General features: G+C 39.0%; 1 protein-coding gene across 2 annotated transcripts in view; it reads left to right on the top strand.

Moving 5' to 3' along the window:
* The window catches only part of SCTR (secretin receptor), a 71350-nt gene that overhangs the window by 8765 nt on the left and 45805 nt on the right, over nucleotides 1–16780 (top strand). For both annotated transcript variants that reach the window (XM_072788916.1, XM_072788917.1), the window contains exon 2: nucleotides 11496–11616. In XM_072788916.1, coding sequence (XP_072645017.1) covers nucleotides 11496–11616 — 121 coding nt within the window. The remainder of the gene's footprint in view (nucleotides 1–11495; nucleotides 11617–16780) is intronic.

Below are 16780 nucleotides of genomic sequence, written 5' to 3' on the forward strand. Positions count from 1 at the left end.
ACATGGTTGGTCTTTCTGGTGACCAGCCCTGATACTGTAGTTATCTAGGGGGCCCCAGTCATCTTATCAGCATATACAAAGTCACTTCCCATCACTTCGGAGATTCCAAGGGTCTTAGAAACTTTTGTATTATTAGGAACTGAGGAGTAAGACCCAATATTAAGATGCTTCTCTCACCCTTGATGCTCAGGAAGTTACAAGGATTTTAGGCACATGATGCCAGGAACCAGAGATGAACACCAAATCTATATTTCTATTATATCATAATATTGCATTAGACATCCAGTTTCAAATGGCAAATTAATCACAGGTGTTTATCTACTCTGCCCCTGGTAGTGTCCTTAAAATGATAGTAGAGGAATCACAAAGGTATAAACCCAAAAATCAAAGGGAACAAGATGAGACAACAATGAAGCAGAGGTTTCAAGAAATCTTTGGAGATAGAAAATGAATGAAATAGTGGTAGCAGTGTGGGAAAATACCAACCTATGTGCTTGCACCAGGTAGAGTGAGATTGATGACAAATGGTCTGATGGGCCTGCAGTGCCCTAGAAGGGATCCGAGCATGGAGGAGAAACATAGATCCTGTCTTGGGAATCCTGATTATTTATTTTATAGCAAAAGCCACAAACTGTTCAGACCCACAGTGGTTCCAAGGACCCCATTAGTGAGTGCTTCAAGCTTAACTATGTCATAGTACACAGCACAGTGACTATAGCCAATGGTATTGCCATAGTGTTCTGTGGGGACACATGGGAGCTACTCTAGCTACACTTGTGAGCACAACAATAATGTATAGATCTGTAGAATCATGTTGTGTACCAGAAACTAATGTAACAGTGTGTGTCAACCATACTTCTAATAACATACATGCATATATATGTATATGTAATAATATACATGTATGTGTGTATGCATATATATATATAATTGAGGAAGGCCTCCAATGTGAAAGCGATGAACAGGAGAAAAGAAGGAAGATATATCCACCATGCAGAGAGGAGCAAAGGTCACATGACTACAATTAATTTCCTAAAAAACAGTTCTTTATTTTTTTTAAAGATTTTACTTATTTATTCATGAGAGACAGAGAGAGAGAGAGAGAGAGAGAGAGGCAGAGACACAAGCAGAGGGAGAAGCAGGCTCCTTGTGGGGAGCCTGATGTGGGACCCGACGTGGGACCTGATCCCAGGGCTCCAGGATCAGGCCCTGGACTGAAGGTGGCACTAAACCGCTGAGCCACCCAGGCTGCCCTAAAAAAAGTTCTTTAAAAAGATCTAAGGGTGCCTGGTAACTCAGTTGGTTAAGCATCTAACTCTTGATTTCAGCTCAGGTCATGATCTCAGGGTCCTGGGATTCAGCCCCACATGAGACTTTGCACTCCGTGTCTGCTTGAGGATTCTCTCTCCCTCTCTCTCCCTACCCTACTCATTCTCTCTCTTGGTCTGTCTCTCTCTCATCAATCAATCAATCAATCAATCAATCAATCAATCAATCTTTAAAACAGAAAAGATGCCAGGTCTAAGAAGGAGGAGTATGGGAAAGAAGGTGCTGAAGAAAAGGAGTCACCAGAGAATTAGCCTGCCTGGAAATTAAGTGTACGATGACAAAGCATTTATTAGGATGCTCAACAGATGATGTCAAGGAAATGCCTCAGAAAGAAGAGCATCTGACACAATGGTGGAAGAGTAGAGAAAGGTGAAAGACTAGAGAGTCCATCTGAGTTGTCCATTAATCAAATAATATGAATTTTAGGAAGACAGAATAGAGAAGATGAAGGTAGGAAATAATAAAATAAATCACATAGCATTTAAAAAATTCCCAGACATGAAGAACATAAGTCTTCAAATAGAAGTGTCCCCTGAGTATCTAACCAATGAATAAAAAAAGAAACGTTTCCTCTAGGAATTTAAAAGCAACTAAAAACAAGAAAAATTCTAAATATTTCTACAGAGAAAACAAGTCACATGAGAAAGGTTTGGAAGTACAACTGGATTTCTTTTTGATCCAGAAAGAGAGGAGAAAGGCCTTCAAAATTGGGAAGGAAACTTATTTTCAACCCAGAATTCTCTGCCTGAATGATTAACTTGATAATTCATCAAATTCATAAAAGCCTTTTCACTTCTGCAAAGATTTTGAAGTTTACCTCCTACATACACTTTCACAAGAAGCGGCTAGAGAATGTGCTAGAGAACAAGGAAGTGAAGCAAGAAAAAAGACGTCAGATCTATGAAATCAAAGTCTAGTCAGAAGAGCTGAAGAGAGGGTACCCAAAACCACAGCTAGGAATCAGGCCCACATTAGAGCAAGAGGAACAAGGACCAGCAGAGAGGTCTCCAGAGGTAAAACAAATACAACTGTTGATGGATGTCTCACAGAGCTGTTGGAGCACTTAGAAAAATTAACCATATGTACACAGAACACTAATCAAATGAAAAAAACAAAGTAATTATTGACCTCAGGAAAAACAAAATGTACGAGAAGAGACATAATCATTTTACATGGCTAGACTTAGCAATGAACAATATTTCATAGTCAAAACAAGACATTATAGACCATTTATTTAACAAAAAATTAAGTCAAGAGAAGTATATATAATATATGAGGGACAGAAGTATATATAGGGAGGTTTAAAAACATCTAAATCTTTATCTTCCATAACAGAGTTTGGAATAGTGTTTCAAATTAATAATCTAAGAATTAGCAGTAGAAGAATATAATTTTTAAATATGGAAGGGGGCTTGGCTGGCTCAATCAGAGAAGCATGTGACTCTTGATCTTGGGATCATGAGTTTGAGCTCCGCATTGGGTGTAGAGAGACTTTAAAAATCCTTGAAAAAATATGGAGATAAAACCAAAAATGAACAGCTAAAAAGAATTGAAATAGTTGCCTCTGAAGAGCAGGTAAAGATTAGGGAAGGGAACTGCTACTTTTGGTGGCAAACCCCTTGGCACTAGTACAAGTAAAAGAGAAAAAAAATCCACGTACATACACAAATTCAATTTTTAAAAAATGTTTAAAGAGACTTTTTAAGGACTAATAATTCTTGTTTTGAGGACAGTTTTAGAAGTTCTTTCATCTTCATCTGTCTGTTTCTCCTGTGAACTTTATTTATATATTTATTTTTAAAGATTTTATTTATTTTAGAGAGAGAGAGGATGGCAAGGAGGAGCAGAAGGAGAGGGAGAGAGAGTCTTAAGCAGACTCCATATAGAGCATGGAGCCCAAATTTGGGCTCGATCTCATGACCCTGAGATCATGACCTGAACCAAAGCCAAGAATTGGAGGCTTTAACCGACTGGGCCACCTAGATGACCCTCTTCTGTGAATTTTAAGTAAAATTATATTTAATAATTATATATAAATATAAATATACATGTAGCTTCTCCTCCCCTTCTCTAGGTTAATTTAGCTAATAAGGGGGCTTGTTTCCCACTTATTTTCCTTCCGATGCTTCTACCACATGGTTGCTCCATTGACCACACTCCTCTCAGCCACTCCCAGCAACCTGAAGGGCCACTTTTCTTCACTGCTGGTCACCATCTGGAGCCACAAGCTCAGTCCTTTCAGCAGAATGCTTCTGCTGTCTTTAGTTGGCATGCCACCACAATACAAAATTATTTTGGTTTATTAAATTTTAATGGAAGGACTAAGGGTAAAAAATGTGGAATGAACCACTTCACATCCATCAAGATGGCTGCTATTAAAGCAAAATACAAAAATAGGGGCTCCTGGCTGACTCAGTTGGTAGAGTGTGTGACTCTTGATTTCAGGGTCCTGAGTTTGAGCCTTACATTGGGTGTAGAGTCTACTTAAATATATATATATAAAGTAAAATAGGGGTACTTGGGTGGCTCAGTTGGTTAAGCCTCTGACTTGATTTTGGCTTAAGTCATGATCTCAGGATCATGAGATCGAGCCTCTTGTTGGGCTCCACATTCAGCAAAGAATCTGCTTGAGATTCTTTCCCCTCCCTCTGCACCTCCTCTCTCTCTCTCTCTTAAATAAATTAATAAATAAATAAAATATTTAAAAATATATACAGTAAAATAAAAAATAACAAAAGTTGATGAGGATGTTGAGAAAATGGAACCTCTGTGCATTGCTAGTGGGAATGTAAAACTGTGCAGCTGTTGTGGAAAACCATTTGGTGGTTCCTAAAAAAGTAAACATAGAATTACCATATGATTCAGCAATTCTATATCTGGGTATACACCCAAAAGAATCGAAAGCAGGTACTCAGATATTTGCACACCCATGTTCATTAGCAGCATTATTTACAATAGCCAAGAGGTGGAAGCAACCCAGGTGTCCATCAACAGAAGAATGAAAGAACAAAACGTGGTGTATATGCACAATGGAATATTATTCAGCCTTACAAAGGAATGAAATTGTGCTAGATGCTACAAGGTGGATGTGCCTTGAAAACACACTAAGTGAAATAAGCCAGATATAGAACAAATATAGTGTGATTCCATTTATACCTACAAAAGCCAAATTTGTAGAGTCAGAAACTAGACTAGAAGTCATTAGAGGATGTGGAAGGAGGGAAATGGATATTTATTGCTTAATGGGTACAAGGTTTCTGTTGTGATGCTGAAAAAGTTCTGGAAATAGTAATGATTGTTGCACAACATTGTGAGTGTACTTAATGCCACTGAATTGTACACTTAAACATAGTTAAAGCCCTAAATTTTATGTTATGTATATCTTACAAGATTTTTTAAAAAAAGAAATTATAGGATAAGAAGAAAAGGTTACTATCTTCTATTTTTTCTGTAGTCCAAGGGAAAAGCACCAAAGAGGTTGACATTGTCTTGGAGGGACAGTCCTAGTACAGGGGTTCTCTCATTTCTAACCTTGCTCCATCTTTTTCTCAAGAGTCCTCTCTGGGGGAGGACCCCTTTCTTGAATCCCACAGTGCAAATTGCCACCTCTTGGGGGAAACTTCACTCCCTAAATTACACACATTGGTACTGCCCTAGAATCTCTTCCCTACCCTGTGTCAGTCAGTTATGCTGTATAACAATCACAAAAAAATCTCGGTGGTATACAGCAGTAAGTGTTTATTTGTAAACTCTCTTTGTTTGTAAGTGAGCTGGGGTTTAATTGATCCAGGCCACGCTCAGCTGGCTTGGCTCCAGCCCCTGGGTTAGGTTCAAGTCTGCTGTGTGTGTTATTCATTCTTTCAAGACCGGCAGGATACCCCAGGTGGCAAAAATGCAAGAGAGCAAGCACAGCTGTGCAAACATATTTCAAGCTTCTTTTCATATCGGATCTACCTAATAGCCCGGTGATCAGTCACATGGCCAAGCCCAGTGAGAAAATATACTCCACCCACCATGAAGTCATTTGTATAAACTCCTATAGGAAATTGAGACCAATAATTCTAATTATGATAATTCCTCTTTCCCTGTCCTTGGCAGTAAAACTCCTAAGTCTGTTATGAGTTACATTGTCTATATTAATACCCAAAGGATACTACAGAATGTGGAAGCTGGCAAGTACAGTCCAGGATAGATTTTGTCCTCTGAATCTGGCAGCATAATCAAGCCTGAAATGTTGCCCTCATCCCCATAATTGAATATGGCACATCACTATATCCACACATGAAAGAGAGAAGCGTGTTTCTTTCCTTTTAAGGGCGTAAGATACCACTTGCACATGTGTGTTTTGCTCTAATCCATTGCTAGAACCAAGTCACGCGGACACACGTTAGTTGCAGGGAGATGGAAAATTCTAGTCTCCAGATGGGCAACCATATATGCCCAGTTAAATTCTGATTGTAGTAGAGGAAGGGAAGAATAATTATAGAAACAAAGAGTAATCTCTGCCAGAGAGGTTATAACTGCAGATAGGAATGGGAACAGAGACATGGAATGAAGTATCTACCTTCCTCTATGTATTTACATAATATTTTTAAAGTTTCATATAATTTTCATAATACTGCCATGTATTCTCTTCCAGATTTTCTTCTGAAAATATGGTACATTCTACATCCTTACAATCATACAGTGTATACAACTTTGTGTCATGCTCTTCTCATTTAATATCATGGTGTTACCATTAACAATCTGTACTGCTGAATAGTCTTCTGAATTATCACAGGTAATGGCTGAAACTATCATGTTGAATGTAATTTCAAGATTTTAAAAAATATATTTCATTATTTATTTGAGAGAGAGAGAGCATGAACAGGGTGAGGGGCAGAGGGAGAAGCAGACTGCCTGCTGAGCAGGGAACCCGACATGGGGCTTAATCTAGGACTCTGAGATCATGACCTGAACCGAAGGCAGATGTCTAACCAGTTGAGCCACCCAGGAGCCCCTAATTTCAAGATTATAGTATTATATATTATGTTGAATGTTAGCTGAGTGTTCCCTTAGATGTTTAAATTGTCTCTTTTTAATATTTAAACTTTATTTTGAGATCATCGTAGACTGTATGAAATAATACAAAAAGCCCATAGCCTTTTGCCAGCTTCTCCCAGTGATAAAATCTTGCAAAACTATAGGTAGTACAGTATTACAATTCCAGCATTGACATTGACACAGTGAAGATACAGAACTTTTCTACCACCCCAAGAATCACAGTGCCCTGTTACAGTCACAACCACTTCCCTCCCACTCCTAACCCTTCCTTAATTCCTGACAACCACTAATCTGCTCTCTATTTCTGTAATTTTGTCATTTCAAGAGCTATATGGATAGAATCATATAATATGTAACCTTTTGGGATTGACTTTTTTTCATTCAGCATACTTCTCTGGAGATTCATCTAGGTTGGCATATGTATCAATAGTTTGTTCCTTTTTATTGCTGAATGGAGTTTTATAGTATGGATGCATCATAGTCTATTTAATCATCCACCCATTGGAAGACACCTGGATTGTTTGAGTCTAGGGCTGTTATGAATAAAGCTGCTATAAATATTCACGTACAGGTTTTTGCATAAATAGAAGTTTTCACTTCTGTGGGATAAAGGCCTAGGAGTGCAATTGCTGGATTATATAATAGTTGTGTATTTAGCTTTTGTAAAAACACTGCCAATCTGTTTTCCAGAGTGGCTATATCAAATTACATTCCCAGCCGCGATGTATGAGTATTCTAGTTTCTACACAACCTCGCCAACACCTGTTGTTACTGTTCTTTTTAATTTTAACTATTATGATGGGAGTATAGTGAAAACACATTGGGGTTTCAATTTGCATTCACTTAATAGCTAATGATTTTGAGAACCATTTCACATGCTTATTTGCCATCTGCATATCTTCTGTGAAATGTCTTTTCATATATTTTACCTATGGTTCTAACTAAATTTTTTGTTTGTTTACTGGTGAGTTTTGAATGTTCTTTATAAATTCTAGATACCAGACGTTTCTTGAATATGTGACTGCAAATATTTTCTCTTTCTTTCTGCAACTTGTCTTTTCATCCACTTAATATGGTTTTTCATAAAGCAAAACTTTAAAAAATTTTTCTGAAGTCCAGTTTACCTAGTTTTCCTTTTATGGATTGTGCTTCTATTGTCACATGTGACCCTGAAAGTCTGCTCATTTTTTGGATCCTTGGGACTCCAGGATCATGCCCTGGGCCAAAGGCAGGCACTCAACCGCTGAGCCACCCAGGCCTCCCTACTTTTAATTTTTTTAATGAAAAAAATATTTTAAGCTCCAACGAGGGGCTTGAACTCACAACCCTGAAAGCAAGAGTCACATGCTCTACCAGCTGAGCCAGCCACATGTCCCAAAGTCTGTTCAATTTTATTTTCAGTTTATTTTTTCTCTGTGTTGTACAGATAGAGTCATTTCTACTGTCCTGTTTTCTGGCTCAGTGACTCTTTCTTCTGTCCCTCCCCATGCCACCACCATTCTCCTGTTGAACCCTTCCACTGAGCTTTTTCCTTCAGTTATTGTCTTTTTCAGTTCTAGCATTTACATTTGATTTCTTTGTATCTTCTATTTCTTTGCTGAGACTTTCGCTTATTGCCGAGGTTTATATCCCTACATTTGTTTTGAGTGTACTTATAATTGCTCATTGAAGCATTTTTATGATGGCTGCTTTAAATAAAGGTCTTTGTCAAATAGGTCTAGATCTCTCCACCTCAGTGTAGGCATCAATTAATCATCTTGTCTCATTCAGTTTGATGTCTTCCTGGTTCTTAACATGATGAGTGATCTTTTATTGAAAGTGAGACATTCTGTATTGCTGTAAGACTGCATCTTACTTAAATCTCTCTTAGTTGGCTTTTCCTGATGGGAGAAGGGGATGGGTGCTGCCTCATTTCTGCCAGGTCCAAGTAGAAGTCCAGCTTCCCCACTCTGCCTTTTTTGACAATAGAAAAGGAGAGAGTTTCTCCCCTTACTGATGAGTGGAAGGTGGGAGTATCAGCTCCCTATCTGGTCTTATAACATTGCAGTGGGTGAGATCTCATCATCACTGGTGCTGATGAAAGTTGTGAGTGTCCATTAGGCCCCCTCCATGTTTAGAGAACCTTTTTTTAGCCATTCTTTTAGGGTAGGAGGCTGGCAACGAGTTCCTTCAGTCTTTCTTATCTGAGAGTGTCCTGATTTCCCTTTCATTTCCAGAGATATCTTCTCCTGAGTATAGGATTCTAGGTTAACTCTTTTTCTTAAGTACCTATGACACCATCCCAGTGGGGAGATGGAGGAGCACCTCATTACTTCTGGATTGGGATGGAAGTCCCGTCTCCAAAGACATCATAGGCTGGGGGGACCTCTGTTAGCACATAGCAGGGAGAAGGCACCAGCTCGCTACTTGGCCATCTCTGTCACCACCCTGGCAGGGATGCTGAGGCCATATGTCACAGCCTGGGGAAGGCAGAAGTCCTAGTTCCCCAGCTGACCACAGTTTTTTCTGTGGTATTTGGCTGGAGTAGGGCAGTTGTTGTCTATACATTTTCTGCCTTGCTAGACTTCCTCTTTCCTGATCCTTGGCTAGAGAGAGCAGGCTTTTATTGGGGCTATTTTTGTTGCATATGGCTACATTTCCTTACTGCTGACTTCTTCAGCTCTGGTAATAGGATCTAGGAAGTGAAAAGAAACTTCAGAGACATTACGGCTTCCTTGGGTCATGAGGTCTTCAGCTACTTTGCCTTCTCTCCGCCTTCCAGAATCTTCCTAACCTTGCTTTGTAAATAGTGTCCAGGATTTCTTGTTGTACTTAACAGGAGTAATAGGGAAAAGCTTTGTGTACTATATCTTCCTGAAGTCCATCTCTTTGTTGCTATAAGACGTAAAGCTGCAACAGAATCCTTCCATAAAAAGCTTTTTACACATAGATTACTAGAAGTAAAGTCAGTTGGCCAAAAGGTATGAACATTTTTGTGACATTTAATGCATGATGACATCACTTAAAAGATTGTACCTGTTTGCACTACCTCCAGCAGTTTCTCACCTTTTAAGAGTGATGTTAGTCTCAAGGTAGCACTGAACAGAATGTGTGTCTACTTGAGATCTTTGGTGAACTAAAGGCAGCTTGCCAACCTGCAGGTGGATTTTTCCACTCAAGCTCTTCTACTGGCTCTGCTGAAAAGCTAGAGGGTGCTGGTGTTGATGGACTTCAGCAAGGACTGGGAGGGAATCCCATGAGAGGATAAAGGCATAAGTATGTGAGGTTGCATGCCTGTTCTCCCAACAATGACTACATTCTTAGAGAAACTTGTTTTAATATGAGAATCTAAATATAAGAGTCATCACAAGCAATGTGATGAAGTCGTTTTGCTATATTGTCAGGTATGAGATGGAAATTCAGGGGAGATGAATGGGGAAAGAATGACCATAGCGTGATTTTTTTAAAAAAGATTTTATTTATTTATTTATGAGACACAGAGAGAGAGAGAGATAGAGAGAGAGAGAGAGAGAGGCAGAGACACAGGCAGAGACACAGGCAGAGGGAGAAGCAGGCTCCATGCAGGGAGCCTGATGTGGGACTTGATCCCGGGATTTCAGGATCATGCCCTGGGCTGAAGGCGAGACTAAACCGCTGGGCCACTGAGGCTGCCCAACCATAGTATGATTTTAATGCTGGACTGGCACAGGCATTCCTGCAGCAGCTCTGTTGTGGCTGATCACAGGCTCTGGGCCAGGGGATGTGATGTGTGTGTTTCATGGGGATCATGGGCCCAGTTGCTTGGTATTGGGGAGTAGTTGGAGAAGAGCAGTTGCTGACAGCTAATATATTCCTTTTTATTTTGAAAGAGAGAGAGAGCGAGAGAGATTGAGGGTGGGGGTAGGGGCAGAGGGAGAGAGAGAGAATCTCATGCAAACTCCATGCTTACCGCATGGAACCCTACAAAGGGCTTGATCTCACAACCCTGAGATCATGACCTGAGCTGAAATTTAGAGTTGGATGTTTAACTGACTGAGCGACCCAGGCACCCTGTGGATAGATACTTTCTGACTGTAATAGCGAAGGGTCATAAGATGTGGAGGATCCAAAATAAGAGATAACCAGATAATTTATGTTTGGTTTGCAATCATTTGAATACTGTACTACCTTAGCTGCCCTTCTCTGGCCCAGAGCTTTTGTTTATTTGGGCCATTTTGGAGCATGGCTTTGTCCCTAGGGACTTCTCCCCCTCTCCATTATGTTGACATTTTCATCTACAACACAGTAGTGCAGGATTGACAAGAGGATATGAAACCTAGCCCTTGACCTCTTGGAAGGCTGGTCTCTGAAATCAGGAATCCTGGGTGTCAGACCTTGGTCTCATGCCCAAACCACTATGGGCATCAGTTTCCTTTTCTGTGTCTTTTTACAGGGTTATTTTGGGATTAAACAAGGTATTATATGTGAAAAGTCTCGAATATTAAAATTCATTACTCTGTAAAAGGTAAAGAAGAAATCCAATTCATTTATCTTTTCAGTTGTTCATTCATTTACTCATTCGTTCACTCATTTACTCACATATTTATCAAGTGTCAGGCACAAATAAAAGAAGGGAGCCGTGCTCTGGAAATCTACTCTAGGAAGAGCTAGGAAGTCAGGACTATATGCTAATTCTTCCTGTCTAGCTCTTTCCTCAGTTGCTCTTTGCATGGGGTGAACATGTGCTGTCTTCTGGGGAACTGGGAGATAGTTAAGTATAGGTTTCAAAGACCTTTGAACCAAAACTAAGCTTGCCAAACCTGGGAAATAAACACTGTTGGAATAAATGAAGTCCTACTGACTAATAATGGTGAGATGTCCAGAAAGCAAGTAACTCACTGGGCTCGGGAGTCTTGGTAAACTTAAGAGCATGATTTGCAGTGGACAAGCTACAGATTGAGTGTCCTGGCTGTCCCAGCTGTGTCCTGAATTCTCTCTCAGGAGTGGCTGCCTCCACCTCTCTGTGAGGAGCTCCTTGGTGGCATGGATTTTCCCCTCCTTATTTTGAATCCCACTGTCTAGTCCCACTCTTGCTCACAGAAAGTCTTTTTGTGATACACTGGAGTTAGTGGCCAACATGAGCATTCTGGGTTTTGGACTTGCAGGTGGGTGCCCTCCCCAGACTGTGTGATGTGCTGCAGGTGCTGCGGGAAGAACGGGACCAGTGCCTCCAGGAACTCTCCAAAGAGAAACCAGGAGACCTGGGCATGGAGCAACCAGCCCCAGGTATGTGGCCCACTTTAGTCCACTCATGGATGTGGATTGTGTCCAGTCCCACTGGGGTAAGGCGGGCTGGGCCAGTTGAAGATGTAAGGTGCTGGACTAGCTGTATTCATTCAGATAATCAAGGGTGGGGGTGGGGAGGGTCTGGAGTGATCCCAGTGAGCAGTTGACACACACTCAAGAAGTCAGATCATCACCACTCACTGTTTCTCTGGGCTTCTGGATACAAGTCTGTGTTTTCAAACCACCAACTTGTGCATGATGACTTCACCAAGGTAAGAGTTTGGTGAGAATGACTAGTCAAGGCAGTGTACCTCTTATCCATTCTCTCACCTCCTCTGCCAGTTTAATGAGTGAGGTAGCCAGAAAGGCAGCAAGGGGTCAGAAGAACCGGGGTCCAATGTTGGCTTACACTCACTGGCTGCGTAACCATGAACAAGTTCTTTGAGCCTCAGTTTCTTGATCTACATAATGGAGATGATAATGCCTACTTTGGGACTATAGTGATAAATAAGATAAAGTATGTTCAATACTATGATTCTCAGGGCACCTGGGTGGACCAGTTAGTTAAGCATTTCCTTCACCTCAGGTCATGAACCCAGGGGCCTGGGATCAAGCCCCATCTAGAGTTCCCTGCTCAGAGGAGAGTCTGCTTCTCTCTCTGCCCCTCCCCTTGTCCATGCGTGGGCTCTCTCTCTCTCAAGTAAATAAATAAATAAATAAATAAATAAATAAATAAATAAATAAATACTAAAGAAAAAAACAAAATAAATACTGGTGATTCTTAAATGTCATTATTTTAAGTATTACTATTATTCATTTTAAAATACCATTAATTTGACATTTAAATGTTAATTTTATTTCTATTCTACTTTTTTAACTTCCTCTCATTTAAGGATTAGGAGGCATGTAGCATTAAGAAAAGAATCCATTACAGGTATTCAAACAAAAACTTGTACACACATATTCACTAGTCTCAGTAGCAAGAGGCAGAAACAGCCCAAGTGTCCATCATCTGATGCATGGGTAAGGAAATGTGGTCTATACACACAATAGAACATTATTCAGTCTTAAAAAGAAATGAAATACTGGTACACGCTACAACATAGATGAGTCTTGAAAACATGGTAAGTGAAGAAAGCCAGTTACAAAAGGCCATGTGTCGTATGATTCCATGTATATAAAATGTCCAGATCTGGCAACTCCATACAGACAGAAATTAGATCGGTAACTGCAGGGGCTAGGGGAGGGGGGATGGGGAGTAACTGCTTAGCGGTTCCCTTTTGGTGCTGGTGAGAATATCTTAGCTCCAGATAGAGGCGATGAATGCATGATGCTGTAACTACTAAATTCCACTGAATTGTACACTTTAGAATGGATAATGGTTAATTGTATGTTATATGAACTTTTAAATAGACTCTTTTTTTTACAGCAATTTACTGCAAAATTGAGCAGAAAGTGCTGGGTTCCTATATACTCTCTGCTCCCCACCCAAGCATAATCTCCTCCCCCATGAACATCCTATAACAGAGCGATTCACTTGTTATAATCGATGAACCTGCATTGATACAACATTACTACTCAAAGTCCAGAGTTCATATTAGGGTTCACTCTTGGTATACATTCTCTGGGTTTTGACAAATGTATAAGGACATGTGTTCACCATTATAGTATCGTACAGAGCAGTTTCTGTGCCCTAAAAATCCTCTGTCCTCTACCTATTCATCCCTCTCTCTTTTCCCTAATCCTTGGCAACCACCGATGTTACTGTCTCCATAGTTTTGCCTTTTCTGGAACCTCATATGGGTAAAATCATACAATATGTAGTCTTTTCAGATTGGCTTCCTTCACATTGATATGTATTTAAGGTTTTCTCCTTGATAGCTTGATAGCACATTCTTCATAGAGCAAAATAATATCCCATTGTCTGGATTCACCACAGTTTACCCATTCACCTACTGAAGGACATCTTAGTTGCTTCCACATTTCGATAATTATAAATAAAGCTGCTATGTGTAGACATAGGTTTTCAACTCATTTGGGTAAAATACCAAAGAGCTTGATTGCTGGATCATATACATGGTAAAAGTATGTTCAGTTTTGTGAGAAGCTACCAAACGGTCATCCAAAGTGGGCGTGTAATTTTGCATTCCACAAGCAGTGAATGAGAGTTCTTGTTGCTCCACAGTCTTCACCAGCATTTGCTGTTGTCAGGGTTTTTTTTTTTTCAATTTAATTTGTTAAAATGCATGTAACATAAAATGTACTATCTTAATCATTTATAAATTTAAAAAATTTTAATTTTAAGAAAAATTGCATAACATAAAATTTACCATCTTAGCCATTCTCAATGTACAGTGCAGTAGTGTTAAGTACATTCACCTTGTTGGGCACTTGGTCTCCAACACTCTTCATCTTGAGAAACTGAAACTCTGTATCATTAAAACAACTTCCTTGGGGTGCCTGGGTGGCTCAGTTGGTTAAACGTACAACTCTTGATCTCAGGGTTGTGGAACCTCCTGAAAAACAAACACCCAACAGCTCCCTTTTTTTCCCTTAACCCATCGCCTGGCAACCACCATTCTACTTTCTGTTTCTATGAATTTGACAATTCTATTAAAAAAAATTTTTCTTAATTTGACAATTCTAGATACCGCATGTAAGTGGAATCATACAGCGTTTGTCTTTTTGTGATTGGCTTAGCATAATGTCCTCAAAATTCATCAATGTTGTGGCATAGAGCAGAACTTTCACATTTTGTTTATCCATTCATTCGTGAAAGGACACTTGAGTTATTGTCACCTCTTATCTGTTGTGAATAATGCTGCCATGAACATGAGTGTGCAAGTATCTCTTCAAGTTTCTGCTTTCAATTCTTTCAGATATATAACTGGAAGTGAAATTGTGGGATTATATAGTAATTCTATTTTTAATTTTTTCAGGATCTGGCATACTGTTTTTTTTTTCATAGTAGCTGTAATATTTCACATTCTCACCAGCAGTGCATATGAATTCCAATTTCTCCATATCTTCACCAATATTTGCTACTTTATTTTTTTATAGTAGTTATTCTAATGGGTATGAGGTGATGTATCATTGTTTTGATCTGCATTTTCATGATGATGAATGATGTTGAGCATCTTTTCATGTGTTTGCTGGTTATTTGTATGTCTTCTTTGGAGAAGTGTCTATTCAAGTCCTTTGCCCATTTAAAAATAGGGTTGTTTGTTTTTTTGCTGTTGTATCATAGGAGTTCTTTATGTATTTTGGGTCTTAACCTGTTATCAACTCTATGATTTGTAAATAATCTTGCCTATTGTGTAGGTTGCCTTTTCATTCTGTTGGTTGTGTCCTTTGAAGAACAGAAGTTTTTAAGTTTGATATAGTTCAATGCATCTATTTTTTACTTTTGTTGTCTGTGCTTTTGAAGTCATATCTAATAAATCATTGCTAAATTGAATCTCACAAAGCTCTTCCTGTATGTTTTATCTTAAGATTTTTATAGTATTAGCTCTTATATTTAGGTTCTTGGTCCATTTTGAGTTAATTTTTGTATATGGTGTCCAACTTCATTCTTTTTCATGTGGATATCCAGTTTCTCCAACAGCTTTCATTGAGAAATGTCTTCCCATTGAATGGTTTTGGCACTCTTCTCAAAAATCATTTGACTATATACGTGAAGGTTTATTTTTGGGTTCGCTAGTCTATACTATTGGTCTGCACAGCTGTCTTTCTGCCAGTGCCATGCTGTTTTGATTACTGTAGCTTTGTAGTAAGTTTTGAAATCAGAAAGTGTGAGACTTCCAACTTTGTTCTTTCAAGGTTGATTTGGCTATTTTCAGGTCCGTTGAGATTCCATATGAATTTTAGGATGGATTTTTCTATATCTGCAAGTAATGCCATTGGGATTTTGATAGGGATTGCATTGAATCTATAGATTGTGTTGGATAGTATCAACATCTTAACAATATCAAGTGATCTGATCCGTGAACACAGGATGTCTTTCCATTTAGTTGTGTCTTTAATTTCTTTTAGCAATATTTTGTCATTTTCAGCATGCAAGTCTTTAACCTTGTTGGTTGGGTATTCCTAAGTGTTTTATTTTTTTATGCTATTGTAGATTGCTTCATTTCCTAATTTCCTTTCCAGGTTGTTCCTCATTAGTGTACAGGAATACAACTGATTTTTGTGTGTTAATTTTATATCTATCCTGCAACTTTGCTGAGTCCATGTATTAGTTCAATAGTTTTTTTTTGTGGAATATTGAGGATTTTCTACATATAACATTATGTTGTCTGTGAACAGAGATAATTTACTCCTTCCATTCCAATTCAGATGCCTCTTATTTCCTTTTCTTGCCTAATTGCTATGGCAAGGACTTCCAGTACTACTCTGAATACACCTGGTGATAGCAGGCATCCTTGTCTTGTTCTTGATCTTACAGGAAAAGCTTTCAGTCTTTTACCAGTGAGTATGATATTCACTGTGGGCTTTTCACATATGGCTTTTATTATGTTGAGGTAGTTTCCTTGTCTTCCTAGTTTGTTAAGCGTTTTTATCATGAAAAGGTGCTGAACCTTGTTGTATGCTTTTTCTACATCAACTGAGATAATCATGTGGTTTTTGTTCTTTACTCTGTGAACGTGGTATATTACATTGACCGATTTTCATATGTTGAGCCATTCCTGTGTTACAGGGATAGATCCCACTTGGTCATGGTACATAGTCCTATTAATGGATTATCCTCTTCAATTAAGTTTCCCGGTATTTTGTTTAAAATTTTTTGCAATAATGTTCATCGGGGATATTAGTCTGTAGTTTTCTTGTCTGGCTTTCTGTCTTTGTCTGGCTTTCGTAGCAGGATAATACTGACCTCGTAGAATGATTTACCCCCTTTTCCCCTTTTTTAGAAGCATTTGAGGAGGGCCAGTGTTAATTCTTTTTTATTTTATTTATTTATTTATTTTTTTAATGTTGATTCCTCTTTAAAGGTTTGGCAGGATTCACCAACAGGGCCCTCTGGGCTTTTCTTTGTTGGGAAATAAAAGTTTTTTTTATTATTATTATTGACTCGATGTCTTTACTAATTAGAGGTCTGCTCAGACTTTCTGTTTGTTTGTCTCAGTAGATTGTGTGTTTCTAGGAACTTACCCATTTCATCTAGGCT

This window comes from Canis lupus, chromosome 20 (genome assembly GCF_048164855.1).
Source record: "Canis lupus baileyi chromosome 20, mCanLup2.hap1, whole genome shotgun sequence".
Classification (NCBI taxonomy): Eukaryota; Metazoa; Chordata; class Mammalia; order Carnivora; family Canidae; genus Canis; species Canis lupus.